General features: G+C 44.5%; 1 protein-coding gene across 5 annotated transcripts in view; it reads left to right on the top strand.

The window, feature by feature from the left end:
* The window catches only part of daam2 (dishevelled associated activator of morphogenesis 2), a 136,867-nt gene that overhangs the window by 36,048 nt on the left and 82,396 nt on the right, over positions 1 to 18,423 (top strand). For all 5 annotated transcript variants that reach the window (XM_074661751.1, XM_074661753.1, XM_074661752.1 and 2 more), the window contains exon 2: positions 14,793 to 15,083. In XM_074661751.1, the coding sequence (XP_074517852.1) occupies positions 14,916 to 15,083 (168 nt within the window). In that variant the 5' untranslated portion in view covers positions 14,793 to 14,915. The remainder of the gene's footprint in view (positions 1 to 14,792; positions 15,084 to 18,423) is intronic.

Raw genomic sequence — 18,423 nt, 5'->3', positions numbered from 1 at the left:
AAAAAAAAAAAAAAAAGAAATGCTGGTCACTTCACAGGGCTCTCCCTATATGCGTTGCTATAACTGGCCCAGAAGAACATTCCAGGCATTACCCAGAAGCCCTCAGTCCTCCAAGCTGCAGCTGTTGACCTCTCACCCAGGCAAGATTGATAGCTTAACAATGCACAATATAGAGCGCCCCAAATCCACTCACTGACATTGATAGACATATTCCAATCTGGGTGCATGGGATGAGAAGCCAACACAGTGGCAAGCTGATAAACACTATTGAGAACTGCTGAGCTAACCAGTGAGTGTGGTCGTCAGCATGGAAACTGATTGGTGATTAACAGTAGCCGTGTTTCTATTCAATTGTCAAGCGAATTTTGAGGGAACTTTTGAAATGACGCAAAAAAAAAGAAATGCAATTTAGGCACTTTCCATCAACTGGTTTAGAGCGAATTAACTCGGCTACAGTGTAGTTTGGTCATAAGTTGGCGCTATAGGCTACGCATAGCGGTAATCCAACAGTAAACAGAGTAGAATGGTGCCTTTCTAGTCTTTCGACCACTCAAAGCGCTTTACAGTACATGTCAGCATTTCGACACTTCGACATGTGGACTGGAGGAGTTGGGGATCGAACCACAGACCTTCCAATTGGTGGGCAACCTGCTCTACCCTCTGAGCCACAGCTGTAGAAGAAGTAGAGGTTGTGAACCGGAAGCAAAACAAGACGTCTTGGCCATCTAACCCATTTACGATAGAAAAATGGAGAGAGGTCTCCAGTAATTTATTTCAATTGGGCAAGTTTTAATTGTTCTTTCGTGTCAGCCAGTGTCGGCCATGTTTCATGCTATCCTGAGACAAAGACGAGCATTCGCATGTTATGGGAATATCCGAGAAGACGCTGATAGCAGAAGCAGTTGAATAATCCAGTTCGCACATCAACGCGCTTTCAACAAGCGTAAAGCGTAAAGCGTAAAATTGAATTTTTTTTATCGAATTTAGCTTTTCCAATGCGATACTTCAAAATGCGAATAAAAATATGTGAATGTAAACACGACTAAGGAGTCATGTTTAGTTTGTTCAACACTTTCACCACCCAGAAGAGATGCATCTTCTCAAGCATCTGTGTAATCTGGATAAGTGCACTGCACTGATGGAAAGGGCGAGACTCTGGGGTGTTTTGAAGAACATGGAGTCTCTGGGAAGTCCAGCATCCCTTCCCTCTTGAGAGCGGTAACCAGCACTGAGTCTATACTTGAGCCATTTTTTACTACTCATATCATAACATGTCTTTAGTTAGACCGAGAGCTCGTGACTCTGGCGTTCCTCCCGTATGAAATAAGAAAATTATTTGACCCGGCAGGGTAGCGCTTAAGCGTTGGAAGGGGAAAGGGATGCCAAGTATTGGGTTTCACTTCGAGCCCTGTTAATATGTGGGAATGTCGGGGCCTGTGGAATGTGGCATGGCCGACTTTCTTCTCATTCCCAGTATTAATAGCGTAGTTATCCCAGTGATCCGGTCTATTTGATGAGCAGAGATGTGACTCGCGGAGATTTGCCCATCGGCCAGAAGAGAAGTGGGTCAGCAGTGGGTCTTTGCTTCGGATGTTAACCTCGCCCACCCACCACCCCCCTTTGATACGACCTCCTTCCTGAGCCAACATTAACATCTGCATTGTTAGAATCTCACGCAGCAACTTGTGGACTTTCCTTGTGCAACATGTGGATGACCCTCTGAATACAGTTACTGCCACACACTGCTGAAGCCCTGAGAGATGTCTCACAAAAAAGCGCTCTTTGTCCTGTCGTGCCTCTGAAACGTACGTCTGCAAAACTTGGGTTGATTCGTCGTTAACTTTCTTCTAAGTCGTCTGCTTCTGCACAGGTTCTTATTTCAACTTTTGTCCATGCAACTCGTGTCTGTGGTTCGCGGCTTCTACGAAGGGGTTTAACATGTTTATTATAATTTGCTTCAAACTGCAACTGTGCATGGTCGGGTACTCGGGGGTCCTTTCCACCGCTGCATGGAGCTGCTACATTTGTTTTGATCAAAGCACAAAAATGAAATCTTAAAGCACAGTTGTAACAACCCCCTGGTACTTCATGTGGTCCGGTCCTCACATCAGGAAATGTCTTTTTTTTTTTAATGAATCGAGCTAAATGAAATTGCTATTAATGACATCCCCAGAGGATTGGAAACATCCCCTCCCCCGTCCCCCCCCTCTCCTATTTTTCCAGTGTAAACCACTGAGGCATTTCCTCTTTATGGGTGAGGTGGGTTACTGTGCCTTATGGCCCCGTTAAAACCAACAGTCCTTATATGTTTGTTTTGAGGTAGGCTAGAAGCCAATAAGACCTCCGAGAATTCTCAAATGTTTGGCTGTGAAAGAGTCGACAGTTTAAGAGTTTATGATGTGACGTTGAAAGACTGCCATGCATAGGTGGTGGAGATCTGACTGTTTAACGAAATGGTGAGAAACGACACAATATGGACGTCACGGACTGTTTGTAGCAGCTTCCAGTGATGGAATATCAATTGATAGTAGACAGATACGAAAAAGCGTTCAACAACCACTGCCGTTTTTTCCTGAAGGGACGATCCGTGTGCTTCATATACAGGATAAGTAACCACTGTGCAAACCTGGGGCGGTTACATGTAATTACACTGTCCTTGCATTGGCTGTCTGACAAGATCTGTTTGTAAACAAAAAGAAAATGAAAAATGCCTCTCCGTCCAAATGTGATTGCATTTTGCCTCGGAGACAGTCTGGATATATTTAAGCAACAGTATTAACCACGAGCTATTAAAGTAATTAATAATAATTGGGCTTGTGGTCAATTTAAATGGAGGTACTTTGACTTATTCATTTCTTCCTTATGTTACGCACAGCGCTGGCTCTACACTTGTACGACAGCGCCATGGAACCGGCTCAACCACACCTCTTTAACATTGTTCTGCTGCTATTGTTAAAGCTTGTTATATACACTGACTAGAAACATGAGGCGCTTTTGAAACTCAATGTGCTTTTGAAGTCCATTGTCATGTTGTTTCAGAAGTATCGTTTAACCGTTTTCCCGGTTTATGTTTTTGCTTTACTGACTCAAACAGTCTTGGCCCAGACTATGTCCTGGCGACACCGTCTGAAGTCTCGGCTCCCGGTCCAACAGCTGCATGGGTTTTCAGCCGTCTCATCCTCACAGCTTCTCCTATCTGATTGCAGGGCAGAACGGAAGTGATAGAGGGAGAATAAGCAAAGGAATGAGGGAGGTTTGGAGGAACGGGTAGAAAGAGTATTGTGGGGGGGGGGGGGGGGGCGTGAAGGGAAGGGTGGGTTTGTGATCATCTGATTCTGGGTTCTTTTCCTGGAAGATGCACGTAGGCATAAGGGCACAGACGGCACTTGGTTTTTGTTTCGGTAACTGCTTATCTTTATTACTGACACGTTACTTATAAGTAGGCCTGTCACGGTAACTAATTTTGTTGGACAATATATTGTCCTTAAAATAATTGCAATAAACAATATTATTCTCATTTTAGGACCATTCCATGCCAGTTATAATGCTTATAACTGGCTTGAGGTCACGTCCATATATTGTGCAATAAGTTGATCACCTAAAAATGATTGAGGTCATGTCCGTATAACATTTTTTTCATATTATTTTGCTCTCCGAAATTATATTGAAATTCATGCTTACTTCATACACCGATCAGCCATAACATTAGGACAGCATGGGCACCCTGACCGGTCTGCGGCTACGCAGCCCCATACGCAACAAACTGCGATGTGCTGTGTGTTCTGACACCTTTCTATCGGAACCAGCATTAACTTTTTCAGCAATTTGAGCTCCAGTAGCTCTTCTATTGGATCGGACAACACGGGCCAGCCTTCGCTCCCCACGTGCATCAATGAGCCTCGGGTCTGACCCTGTCGCCGGTTTACCGGTTCTCCTTCCTTGGACCACTTTTGGTAGGTCCTGACCGCTGCAGACCGGGAACATCCCACAAGAGCTGCTGCAGTTCTGGAGATGCTCTGACCCAGACATGTAGCCAGCACTATTTGGCCCTCGTCAAAGTCGCTCACATCCTTACGCTGGCCCATTTTTTCTGCTTCCTACACAAAGTTCAAAATGTTCACTTGCTGTCTAATATATCCCCCCCACTGCCAGGTGCCATTGTAGCGACATAGTCAATGTTATACACTTCATCTATAAGTGGTCTTAATGTTATGTCCGATCGGTGTATCTATAAATCGTTCGCATTGATTAGTTTACCGTGCCAATCGAAGAGGCTGAGAATGTTTTGCAGATAGACCATGCTGTCAGAGCTAAAAATAACTCCCCTTGAAGATCAGATACACGTGGACACCAGAGCTAGGAAAGGGGGAAATTTAAAGTTGCAACAGACCGAAAGAAACTGTTCCTGCCTGCATTATTCAACCCTTGTCAGGCCCCAGCAGAAATGTCCAAACCAAATCCTCCGGCCCATTGTCCAGGTCCACATGAGAAAGCCACTCGGTGTACAGACTCATATGAAAGTGCTGGCCTCCTGTTTGCTTTCAGGACGAGCTCAGGAATGCATCGCATGCAAATGTGCCGTGAAATGATGGCAGTTCCTCCGCTGGTCATTTGTCAGCCACGGAGACCCGCACTGGAATAGATGGGGTGAAGTCACACCCCAGGAATGCAAGTCACAATGTGTGTAGTGTAGCGTATTTGTCATGTTTACATTCATTTGATCATAGATCTTGTCTATTAGTCATGCCAGCTGTTACAGATCCATTACCATTTTCTTGAGATAAATCTTGTAAACTGACCACCCATGGTGCTAAACCCAGTGTAAATGATGAAGTGGTGCATGAATAACATCCCTTTAATTGGTGTGAGACAGAACAGACTGAAATGTGTGTGTGTGTGTGTGGGAATGCTTGCCTGTACTGTATGTTGCACTAAATGTAACTGATTAGCACTACAGTGTGGCGGGATAAGATGTATGATGTGTACACGGCTTCCCCAAGGCCTGAAGCAGCGACTGTGGGTGGGCCACTAGATCCAATGGGGGTTCATGGGAGAATGAGTTTTCAGTGTCCCAGGTGATTTGGCTGGCAGCCAGTGGCTTTTGGGAAGTAGGAGGAGGGGGGGACAGAATTGAAGGGTCACGTCCATTAGTCATTGGACAGACAGGCAGACAGTAGAAAGGGAGGGTAGGGCATGTTGGAGAGGGCATGTCTGGGGCAACGGCATCCAAAGGGTGGCATGGCTCCAATGTGTCCAATGTCAGGGTTGAATAGCGACTTCATGTCAAATTAATGAGTGTGAGTGGTTCACTTCCACATGCAGTTTTTACATACCAGTAAACAACCAGGCAAACCTACAAATATAAAGACATGCCAACATGTGCCAACACAACATCATTGGTGTGTGTTCACATTGGTGTCCCTCCATCTGGAGATCGGGAATCTTTTGTGGTTTGCTGCGAGTTCCCGTACCAATTTGAGGAAAAGGTCTCAGTTAGAAATGATGGGATGTTCAAAGGTTGGATAATTTCATTGAAGTTCTGATCATTAAAACTTTCTTTATATCAAACCTAGGGCTATATGCGATTGATCAAATTTTATTTTCAATTACGATTGTGGCTTCCAATGATCACGAAAACAAGATGACGAGGACGCACACTGTAAATGAATACACAAGTTGCTCTTCTTTCATACAGAGAAGCAGCTTAAGGCGTGTTAAGTTGATACATGTGTCATTTTGTATGGAACTATATTTTTTAAAATGCTGTTACACAGTTACCATAGGTGTCACCAAATCAGGACTGAAATCTTAGGGACTCTAGTTGCCTGGTGCTTTGACTCCCAACACTTGTTTTGGCTCACTCTCATGTGTGCTCCCCTCATCAGCTGCATGCCAACAAGTTTGCCTGAAGTCCCTTAATCTACACTGCATTCGGCATCTCGTCCCTGCCTGTGCCAGCGTGGCACTGCTCCCCCATCTCTGGTGCTTACGTAAGCCTGTCTGTACCCTCCTCCGCCCGGCCCAGCACCCCCGAAGGAATGGTCCTCATTTGTGGGACCCAGAAACAATGTGTAGCGCAAAAGAAAGTGTGCTGCAGGCTTCCCTCTGATCTTTTATTCAGTGCCTCTTTAAAATAATCGTGCTCTTTCTTGGCGTGTCTTTGCCTATTGTACTTGTTATTTGTCTCAAACATTTTTTTATTGCTGCTTCTTGTATTTCCTCCCTGCGTGACTCTTTCTTTGCCTCTCTGTATCTGCCTGGCATTAGTTGGATGCATCCATCCATGTAATACGAAGAAGATGACAAGGGCAGGTAGAGGTACTGGGGTGTGGAGGAGGATAGGGATGTGTATTGGTAAGAATCTGGGGATACGATACGTATCATGATACGGGGGTTACAATCCAATATATTGCGATATATCATGACTTTTTAATCTAATTTAAGGAAAGCTGTCAGAGTATAAAGAACACACCACTGTATGCATCAAATCTGAGCAAAAAAAAGTTTACTTTTTTATGCAATCAGATCAGAACATACATTGAGAGGGCATGTATTCTTTGCAAATGAAATAAAGTATTGACTGATTTAACCTTTGCATGTAAACTATTAATTAAAAATCGATAGTGTTTTTGAGAATTATACAATATCACAAAACATACTATCGTGATATCCATTTTTTTTTTCTCTAAATTTTCTTACACCCTTAGAGGAGGGAGGAAAAGGCAGGAGAATGAAGATGCATTTCGAACGCAGACGCACACTGCTGTAGCGGTAGTGTGAGGAAGAGGAAGGAGGAGAATGATGCAGCTATTTTTTGATTAGGTCCAAGTGTTTCTATTCCGGAGGGATGGAAATAACACAAGCTTGATTTTTATCCGATTTCTTTTTTTTTATTCGGTACTAAAAGCACCGTGTTGTCGGACAGATGTTGGGCAGAGAATGGAAATGATGCAGGCACAGATGTTTGTCTCTGCACAGATATACACCTCTTCTTCACAATCACACACCAGCAGCAGCAGCAACAGCCCGTCTCTCCTCACTGCCACCCCTCCTCCTCTTCCTCCTCTTCCTCCTCCTCCACTGACCTACTTCCCGGCGCTGGGGATGAGGCGATGAGGTAGTGGGCTGAATGAGAAGTGGCAGCAGTATCTCCCTTTATCCCTGCCTCCCTCCCTCACCTCCTTCATCTTTCTCTCTCTCTCTCTCTCTCTCTCTCTGCTCGGCTGCTCTCCAGACTCTTCAAACACAGAGCAGCCAGCAGGCTCCTGTCTCTGCTTCAGGGCTCTTGGTGTGTGAGTATGCAAATACTGCGTGTGTGTGTGTATGCGCTTACTTGAGTGGGTGTGTCTGAATTTTGCGAAAACGCAACTGTACATATAATGCAGTGTGTCTGCAGCAGGGAATTTGTCAAAATGCGTCTGTTTTCACACTTTCTGTAGTGTATACTGCAATTCTTGTCTGTCACGACGAGCAGTTGGCAGTGACAAAATCTCTGTGCACCTCTTCCCGCATCTCCCGTTTTTGACACACACAGATGGTTTTAATTAGCACAAACCACAGGCTTTCACTCCTTCAGCGATAGCTTCCTTTTCCTGTGACTTATAGAACGACCGTACATACATCTGTTTCCCCGGTGACGAGCACAGGGAAAAGTGAGGAAGTGTGTGCAGTTTTTATTTTTTTGTCACGAGCATCGGAGGTGTGACAGCTCACTGACATGAAAAAGAGACCAGAGAGGGAACGACAGAGACAGGAGAGCGAGTGTGAAAATGCAAAAGTGGCACACAAAGAAACAACAGTTTATCCATCCGCCCAGTACTGTGTAGCATTTCTGGCTATAGCGTTTGTCGCCAGATACGGTTTGTACAGGTTTTGGCATTGTTCTCTGCACATGCGTGCTTGCACTAGACCAGACACTCTCTGCAATGACAAAATTTCAAGAAGCAGCACACAGTGACGACGTTTACATGCACAAAATATTCAGTTTTTTGCCCTTATTCCTACTAAGCTGTTTACATGGCTAATGAACATGAATGTTCTACTAACGTATAGGCATTGTAGGCCCCTAATGACCCACATCTATGGTGCTTATAGCGAGCATTAGCGCCTGTTTAATGCCCTGATAACAGTCGAATCGGGTGCCTGTTTACAGCTTTGCAGCTGTGCATGCTCTGATTAACCATGCAAACACAGCCTCCCTCTTTCATTTCCTTCAACCACCTTCTTGAAAAGGTTGGCGTTGTGATAACCTGTTGACATCCAAGTCTTTCTCATCAACCCAGTCTCACAGGATGGAGTATAAATACCACGACATTATGCGTACATTCCATGTGTCATGAGTACGCATTTTAGCCTTTTTCGCGTGTCATTTGTACGTCACGCAAACGTCCACCGTTATGTTTAGGTAAGAAAACCATTAAGTTAGGTTCAGGCAAGAAAACCACTAAGGGAAAACGTCATGGTTGGGCTTAAAATAAGTAGGTAAACTAAGCAAAACAAGTACGGAAACAAGTACAGAAAACACGACACAAAAATCCACAAAAAACGTGACAATCATCACTAACGTAACTTACAAAACAAAAAAAACAGTCAACAACGGTCTTGAACAAGGGTCTTCTGGTTAAAAGTCCGGTGTTTGCTGGAAGACGTCATGGTCGGGCTTAAAATAAGTAGTAAACTAAGCAAAATACGTACGGAAACAACTACGGAAAACACGTCACAAACGTCAACAAAAAACATGTGACAACCGTCACTAACGTAACTTACAAAACAAAACATTGGTCAACAACGGTCTCGAACACGGCTCTCCTGGTTTAAAGTCCGGTGTTTGTTAGACACATACACCTCCCCCCACCCGCCCGACACAAGTGGTCTTTCTTGCTTTTTACACTACGTGGATGCTGCAGCCAGTACAGGATACATGGCATACAAAAGACACTTATTGCAAGCTAAACGCCCTGCGCATTATCGTGGCATTTCTATACCTTTTCGTGCAAATGGAGTTGTTCATAATGTTTAAAAGTAGGCGTGGTCCTCCTTCTGACCAGACATGTTTGCTTTTCTTTTGGGCATGCATCTCTGCAAACTATCGGCTAGTCGGTTTGTGTGCAACACACAGAGCTGGGCGTAAAAAGGCAAGAGGCCGTGTGTCACAATCTGCCATAAAAACCTCAGTTGAGACACATATTCCCAATGTGCTGTATACATGTACAAAGAACGCTCCTAAAACCTGAATAACATCGCCATATCGAACAATTCTTAATTGGAGAATGCTCCATTCGGAATAAGGCCTAATTCAGAGTATCCCAAGTGGAATATGCTGTTTACATGACCCATATCGAATTCGGAATGTTGTCATATGTGGAATATTAGTGTGCATGTAAAGGTCGTCAGTCACTGCGATTGTAGCATGGGCGTAGAGAAGCAGGGAACAGAGGAGTAGAGTATGTGGGCTGAGGCTGGCAGGAGGACAATTTGCAAAGAAGTTGCAAGGAAAAATGACAGATGTTGCTGTCAGAGGGGGGTTGATGGAGGGAAATGTCACTCCATTCGCCCTGAAAAGAGAGGAATAATGGGAGGTGACAGCGAGTCGGAGGGGGGAGGGAGCGTGGGGATGAGATGAAAAGCTGGGAGATAAGAGGGACTCTCAGGGCACATATGGCCGTGGACATGGTCAATTTGGATTGTGTTGGTGTGGTGACTCCACCATACAGAGGAGGATAAAGGTGCCCAGTCTTCAGTGTCCTTGCTTCCTTGTGTTTATATACAGTATATTTCTGTGTGTATTCTGTATGTGTGTGTATATGGATTCCTTGGCCTACTTTTCCCTGGGTATGGGCTGGACGGCGGCCAGCAGACGTGGTGTTGAGTGAGGACTGGCCGCGCGTGTGTCTCAGTGGGAGAGTGAAGATAGAAGCGCACACACACACACACACACACACACACACACACACACACACACACACACACACAGAGACACACAGAGACACTGGACAGGAGGTTTAGGTTTTATGCTGAATGGCTTTAAAACCCCCGTAGAGCGGCCTCCTTTCCATTAGGCTCCGCCAGCTGTCCACAGTGTCGATAACCGACTCGCCACCGAAAAAAGATTTGGCAACAGCTCCTACTTTATCTTGTAGTAATAAAAACGATGAAGAGCAGTCCATTAGTCTGAGGCAGAGCCTTTTTCAAGTGTGAATGTATGGAAAAGAAATCTTCATAACTTACCTTCCTGAAGTGGGCTTTTTACTGTCATGTCACTGTTTTCCTTCTTCCCGCTGACTCAACACAACCAATGCTCATCTATGTCATTCATTTCTGATCAGCTTGCCATGCTTGTAGCCACATCTGGTTTGATACAAGGTAATATGGCGTCTCTTCAATTCGCTGTGCACATGTGACAGTTAAGTTATTATCACTGTGCCTGGATAGTGGTCAGGGTAAGGTTTACACTGAATTATCAGACTGCGACAATGGATTGTTGGCAGAAACTCGCCACTGTAGGTTTTTTTTCTGTAGGGATAGAGATTTTGGTGGGCAAGGCTCTGGCTCAACAGTGGCTCAACAGTGTTGGAACCCAGCACAGGTGATCTCTATGAAATAATGAAGTACAACAATATAGTCAACAGGAAGTACAATATTGTAAACAAACATCCATCATCCAACATAAACTGAAATTCCCAAGGACTTTAAGGATAGATCCACAGATTTTTTCTGGTCTGTCTGAGAACAACACTCACATGCTCATTGCTGTAGTTGTCTCTCATGTCCATACTGGCCTTCCTAAAATGATTCCAGTGTAAATTCACAGTCCTCGTAGTGAGCAAAAATACATTCCAATATTCAGCCAAAGCTAATATGAGGGTTTGCAGTATATGAGGGGAAAAACAAAAGGAAATTTTGTACTAAAAATGACTTAAATGTTGGATGATATCGTCTTAATTTGTCTTACTCCCACTGCTCTAATGCCTAATGTTGAACTTTTGAATGCATTTTTGAGCATAACAAGGACTGTGGATTTTTTCTGCAGTCTCTTACTTTAGAATTGTGTTCGGCAGAGAGCTCTTCAGAGAGTATGGACAAGAAAAACAATTACAGCGGCCAAAAATGGTTTCAATACTGTTATCATATGAAACCATAAATCCTGAGGAATCCATTGGTATCAACCAACGTTGTATTAGTTGTTGCGAAGGAGATTAAATAACACTCCAAACGTACGCTAAATTTTGGCATGGCCATTTTCAAAGGGGTCCCTTGACCTCTGACCTCCAGACATGTGAATGTAAATGGGTTCTATGGGTACCCACGAGTCTCCCCTTTACAGACATGCCCACTTTATGATAATCACATGCAGTTTGGGGCAAGTCATAGTCAAGTCAACACACTGACACACTGACAGCTGTTGTTGCCTGTTGGGCTGCGGTTTACCATGTTATGATTTGAGCATATTTTTTATGCTAAATGCAGTACCTGTGAGGGTTTCTGGACAATATCTGTCATTGTTTTGTGTTGTTAATTGATTTCCAATAATAAATATATACATACATTTGCATAAAGCAAGCATATTTGCCCACTCCCATGTTGATAAGAGTATTAAATACTTGACAAATCTCCCTTTAAGGTACATTTTGAACAGATAAAAAACGTGCAATTAATTGCAATTAAATATTCTAATCGATTGACAGCCCTACTGTATCTTAGAAAAAAAGTATTAGTAATGCCTTTTATTATTTCACTTGATGCTGTAGTTGCACTTATACATAGGTGTTTCATCAAATTAACACATACTAACTGACACACAGTTTCTGGGGCTTTACATGGTAGTATACATCCACAAGGCACAGGGAATGGGGGGGAGCAGGGGATCAGTAGAGGCCCTGGAGCCCCGTAGCAGGTTAATCGGTCAGAGATTTTCACCTATCATAACACCCACGCTGGTGCAGTATCAAATGTACATATACAAGATGCCACACGTGCTATAATTGACATGCAGCACACTGACGCAATGAGTATGAAAAGGTCGTCCCCGTATTCGAAGGTGATTATAAACAGAATAATTTAAGATCCAATACTTGTCAGAAAATAAGCCCCGGTGATGGCTGCAAGCTGAACGGGGCATTTCCATGTTCAACAGGGCAAAGAAAAACTTTGGTTGCTTTTTTTATTTTAAACAGCCTCCGGTTCATTTGTAGCTGCGTACGGCTCTGCTGCCTCCAGAGGGGATGGCAGACTCAAGGAGGCGGAAAAAAAAGCAAGTGAGCAAAATGACGAAGGGGGCAAAATGGAAATGTGTTTTTTCTCTTTTCATTTTTTTCCCCCTCCTTTAAGCTCCTGTCGAGGGCCCAGCGCGTTCATAAAGAATTTACCATCCGGCTATTTTTAAACCGTGCAGTGAGAAAGAACTCCTACGCTCCTGAGCCAACGTGTGAGAGAGTGATGGCGGAGAGTCGTGCTCAGTCGAGATCTAGCAGATTGTGGCTTCTTGTGGAAACTGAAGTCGTAAACTTTCACTGCCGTATTAAACAGACGGGTGCAAAGCTCTATAGCTATTACTTAATGCGTGTTTGGTTATGTACAGATATCAATAAAAGCAGAACATTTTTGGAGAGGAATGGAAGGATTTGCTCTTTAAAAATCTTTGCTCTTTGATGGCAACTTCATGTTTTTTTTTATTGTATTTCACATAAACGGTTCCAAAATTGATTTCTGGCAAAACTATTCCATGTCGGTGGTATTTGCATAACAGGCTAGAGGTCCCATTCATTCACAAATGCAGTGAAGTGCAGCATAAAGAAGAGCTTTGGCAACTGTTGTGAGCCGCTGTGGGTGTATGCTCACATTGTGTAAGTGAGGACATAATATGGTGTAAAGGAGTGTAGTATTCATACAGTAAGGAGACCACCCGTATCCTTTTCGTAGCATTGAGGAAATCCTTTGGCCTATTCAGTCCCCCTGCTCCTGTTGTAGTGGGTGTCATTCACTACTGTCCATTGAAGGAGGGATGGCACTGCTGGGGCAGCTCTTGGTGCAAGTCTGCACAAACAACACGCACACACACACACACACACACTGCACAGGCACCATTGTACCCTCCGGACAAGAGGTTTCTTTGTCGAGGCGTAAGAGCAACCGATGTCAAGATGCGGATATGATGGCGGCCCCTTGCTGCCTCGGTGCCCTCTATAGCCACGCAGCAAGTGTATCTCTCCACACCCTGGCTGGCACATGTTTACATGGACACGGTGAAAGGGAATAAAGATGATTTTGGAATTTGAAAGTCTCGATGTTGGTGTCTTCTGTGGTGGTATAGGCTCTCGTTGCTAAACATTTCCGCAGTGTACTTTCCAGGGATGGCTTCTTATACAGCCTGTATTTCCAGCACTGTAATGTCTGTTATGTCATCAGGGCTGGGCATCAGTACTGGAAACCTTTTATTAAGGTGTCGACCGAAATAACCCAGTAACCCAAGTAGTATTTAGAAACTTCTCCAGTCGAGCCATACCAGCAAATGAAAAAAATAACTTTGTATGGTTTTGCTCGCAGCCAATTACCGCAAGCGTTCTTCGATTTATTGCGATGTGTTGTGTAATTGGCCCACCACCACAGCGGCTGCAACCCATACAGCCGGGATTGCCTGCCTGCACATGACCCTGAAGACGGAGATACTAAAATTCTGACTTTGATACGATACCTTACCTAAATATCTCAATACCGATACTGAAACAATACCACGGTAAAAATCTAAAACATTAGGAAAAGTCCTGGAATAATAGATGACAGATTTTATCAATAAAAAATGGAAACAATTATTGATGCAGTAATCTATAGGTGATTTCTTTGATGGTAAATTTTATATTTGCAACCAGATATCACCCATTAAACAGTGTTTAATAAGGCTTTTTTTTCTTGTAAAACAGCGCCCCTGCCAACACATCACTTACAGTTCAGGCAGAGAGTGGTACTGCAGCATGGGAGACAGCGAGAGGCTTCCAAAAACAAAAACCCACAAAATGATAAATTCCGATGAAGTTCTGTGAGAAGTTTATGAGGGAAACTGTAGAAAGTGCTGTGTTGTGTCAAAAGGATGTTTGTGAAAAGAGTCACTCTTGCCGCCCGATTGTTTTTCCTTTCCGTCCATTTCACTTCATTGAGACACATTATAAAGTAATACTTTATCACATGCTCTTTAGTGGATTATGTGTTTGCCGAATTACAGGAGATGCTTTGACAGATTCAGAAACGATGGTGAATCTAATTTTATCGGCACATTTGGTCGGTCATTGGAGTCGCACTGTTAATTTCCTTGTTTTTTTTAAGGGTTCTGCTGATACAGACACCAGCTCAAAGCGAGATTGTGCAGCCGGTGAGCGGTTCATGACCTGCTTTTAGTTATAACCGGATTGCAATCCGAGACACACACAGACGGCCCCGCTGTCGCATATCGATGCAACTCACTGCTCTTATTAAAACACTGTCATTTTTGGTAACGGTACTAATAAAATGGGGTATATCGCACCGTTTTTTAATAGCATGGTAACAGCTGTATGATACTGGGTGTGTTGACCAGCAAAAGGAGTATATAGGCTGCTGAATCTCTGGCATTTTGATTGAAAATCCGATAAATAATTGACTGTACATGTGGAAATGTCGTGCATTACAACATTAGACATGCTTGTCTAAATGTATCGCATGTCATAGAGAGTAATTTTTTTATGACACTGGGGGAAACCAAACACAGGCCAGCTTTTGCATTATCTCTGTAACCATTTCCCTCTCTCTCCTCTCTCTTCTAGATCATGCCCCCCAGATAGCATCCTCGTCCTCCTCCTCTCCACTCCCCCTCCCTGCCCCTTGGCCCCTTCCTCTACCTTCCTGGTTCCAGCGCCGTCACTGCCACCTGGTTCGCCACAGCCACCATGCCCCCCAGGAAGAGGACGCGGCCGGGCCTGGGCTTCCTGTGCTGCTTCGGCAGCACTGAGCCTCCGGAGATCAACCTCAAGGACAGTGAGCCCCTGCAGCTGCTGGAGTTCAGCGCCCCCATGCCGCCGGCAGAGGAGCTGCACGCACGTTTCTCCGAACTGGTGGTGAGTAAAGACGGAGCGATCTTAGTAGATGAGCAAGCTGGTTAAATGATTTCTTAGAATGTCATCCAAAGCAAATGCATGCCCCCAACGGATCTGACCAGTTAGGCCTAGACTTTGGCCGAAGTCTTAACACAGACCACTTGGTGGTATGGGAGTGTCTTATACATTTGAGGTTTAGAGCGTATTCACACCTGCCTTGTTTAGTTCGGTTGAATCAAACCCTGGAGCCTTTAGCCCCTTGGTACAATTAATTTGGGCAGGTGTAAACACAGCGATCACACTCGGGTGTGGACCAACGCAACCGGACCGAGACTAACTTTTCAACAAGGTCTCGGTCTGGTTGTCTTAGTCAGCACCCTGAGTTACAGACGAACTGTCGTTTGTGGTGAGAACATGATCCGACCTCGATCCGACCGAAGTGGAGGAAGCATTGCGCCTTTTTTGGATTAAACCAGCGCAATTAAACACATTTTGGCACGCTTTTAAATGCTGCAGTGTGAACTCAAACCAAACTTGAGGCAATATATGATATATCCTATAATTTGATTGGGTTGACCAATCACAACAGAGTGGGCCAGCTGACCAAGCAGAGGACTTTTTTGAGTGGGGGGAGGGGTATTGTGTTTTTTGAGCATTAAAGCATGTAAACATGTTCTAGTAGAAACCCAATATTATAGGAAAAGTAGCTGGTTAATTTGCATATCTACCTGTAGCCATTAGGGTATAGCGATATGTTAAAAGTTTTCCAGCTGGCTATCGTCAGCCCAACAACCGGTGATTGCTGATAAATTAGAACATTTTGGTGTGTGTGCAACGTTTGTGTGTGTGCACGCGGCCGCACCGCTCCTCCCCCGCTGCCGTTGTTTCAGCTGGGCGATCAGCTGGGGGATCAGCTGTTTGTAAAACACACATCATTCAAACTCGACAGAAACAAAATAAAACTCATCAACACCCTCTTGGATAGTCTTTCCAACAATCACCACCTCTGATTTGGGGAAAATTAACCCTTATTTCACCGAAAGATGAGGCAGACCATTAAATTAGCAAAATAAAATGACAAAAATTGCCCAAACAATCACCCAAAAAAAAACAACCGCCAATAGCCCATAGATTCGTCCAATCGCCCAACCCTAGTAGCCATCCACTTATTCTGTTTAATGAGCCTGTTCAACTTGATTGTAATGCAGTCCTGGATGCTGCACTTCGTTGACCAATTAAATGACTCACCTTACAGAAATGCTGCTCATTAAAGTGAAAACACAAGTCAAATATATGAAGTTGGCTCTAAACAACAATGTAAACCCTGGAATTTTCTTTTTCCTACTGCTGCATGAGCGGTCCAATTGTTTTCCTTTTCCTGCCTTTGCGTGTTGTTCATTATCCAGACCAAACAGGATTAGGGACAGGAATTGGAAGTGATTGGGTCCCGTGGAGGGCATTTTGATGGTTGGATGAGGCCACGCCCCCAAACCCCATCACCATACCCTCTCACCCACTCCAACAGAAGCTCATCCTTTCCACTACACACAGCCCACCCTGTGCGACAGTACCCATCTCGTGCACGGATCACACTTGTTGGCAGAGGTTGTTGGCCTCTTCTGTAGCGGTGCCAGACTGGCATGGCCTGTGTTGGCATGTACCCACGGTGTGGAGAGGGATCAGGGCACAGCTGTCAGAGCGGAGGAGTCTGCTGTAGGGGTTTCAGCTGCCATGCAAGCTGGTTCTGGCTTTGCTGGAAGAACAGGGGCTCTGCTGTTTCTGTCTCTTTGTTTGCTCACTTCCTGTTTGGGTCCTGTCTTGTCTCCGTCTCAGCGCTTCTGCCATCAGCCTCCGATTTCCTTCTTCCTCCGTCTCCGTCTCTCAACAATGTGTTCAGCAGCACGGCTGCAGGACTGCTTCTTGCTGCTGTCAGGTCTTAGTCGCGGGGAGTGCTAAACCTCACCGGCTGCAGGATATATCACTCCTCCGACTGTCAAAATCCATTCAGGAGATTAAGCGAAATTCCATTCGTGATAGGAAATGATTCACTATTATCAAGGCAGATGTTTTCCCAATGGTGTACCTTTCCCCGTTTTTCCAGCTAATTCACCTGATTTGATCCTAAATTTGCTGTCTACGCTCCTTTTTAATAATCACTGGTAATGCACAAGCCATTAAACCCCCCAGTAGCTGCAGTGTATTTAATGGCTTGATTAGAGAAAATTAAATGTTAGGAATGTAGCAATCAAGACATTGATTGCCTCAATCAGTATCCCTATAGACTGGAGTAGTGACCTAATGCCCTTTCAGCTGTGCAATATCTAAAGCTTAGTTCCAGAGGAGCAGCAGGTTGTTATTTAAAGGGGACCTATTGTGCTTTTCCCTTTTCCTTTAGTGTGTTATATAGTTTTTTGTACATGTAAAAGGTCTGCAAAGTCACAAAGCCCAAAGTTCACGCTGAAGGGAGTTACTCTCCCCCACAGAAACACTGCTCCTGATTGAAGGCCTTGATTGAAGTCCTGCCTTTTCTTCCGTAACGTGGTGATGTCACCAAGTAACCATTTTGGCTAGCGGCTAGTTTGCCGTCAAACAAAGGTAGTTAGAGCGGAGTTCGAAGAGTTTGGTTCGGTTGACCAATCACAACAGAGTGGGACAGCTGACCAATCAGAGCAGACTGGGCTTTTTCGGGAGGGGGGTGGGGTTGGGGGGGCTCAAACAGAGCGTTTCAGACAGAGGGTGAAAAGAGGTGCTGCAGCACAGCCGATATGAGAAAAATAAAGCACTTTTCTGAACATTAGAGCATGTAAACATGTTCTAGTAGAAAACCAAAATACTAGTATGCACCTGAAAATGAGCACGATAGGTCCTCTTTAACAAACTCGATGCCCTACGTGGCCTGAAAAAAATGCATACATGAATCAGGTTTTTACATGGAGGAAAGTTTTAGAAAAGCAAACAGAGCCATGTATTGCTGGGGAGAGCTTATCCAAAACCCAGCAGTCCTCGCGGCTGAGAGGACTGAATGACCCACAGCTTGTTTTTGGGGTAAATGTCTGAGCTGGCGGTGAAGCTGACACGCAGATGCACGAGCTGAAGAAGAAGAAGCAGAGCAGACGGGTCCATCTTCGATTTCAAAAACCTCTTCAACTCAGGAGAAGAAGCCGGTTTGGCATTCTCTCATTGGATCTGGGCCCTTCCACATGTTGTGGATAGATTATTCTTCAGATGGTTTGTTGCAGGGCTACATCTGATGGTGTCACTCTGATGTTTTGTCTTTGGGGTAATGTCTGTGTTAGGCTCTGGATCAGCTTGTCTTTACTTTACTGCAGAATTCCAGCATTGACTGTAGCACTCAAAGGTT

The sequence above is a fragment of the Sebastes fasciatus genome, chromosome 15, assembly GCF_043250625.1.
Source record: "Sebastes fasciatus isolate fSebFas1 chromosome 15, fSebFas1.pri, whole genome shotgun sequence".
NCBI classification, from domain to species: domain Eukaryota; kingdom Metazoa; phylum Chordata; class Actinopteri; order Perciformes; family Sebastidae; genus Sebastes; species Sebastes fasciatus.
The sequence above is the reverse complement of the archived record's forward strand: the minus strand, read 5'-3'. Positions and strand labels throughout refer to the sequence as shown.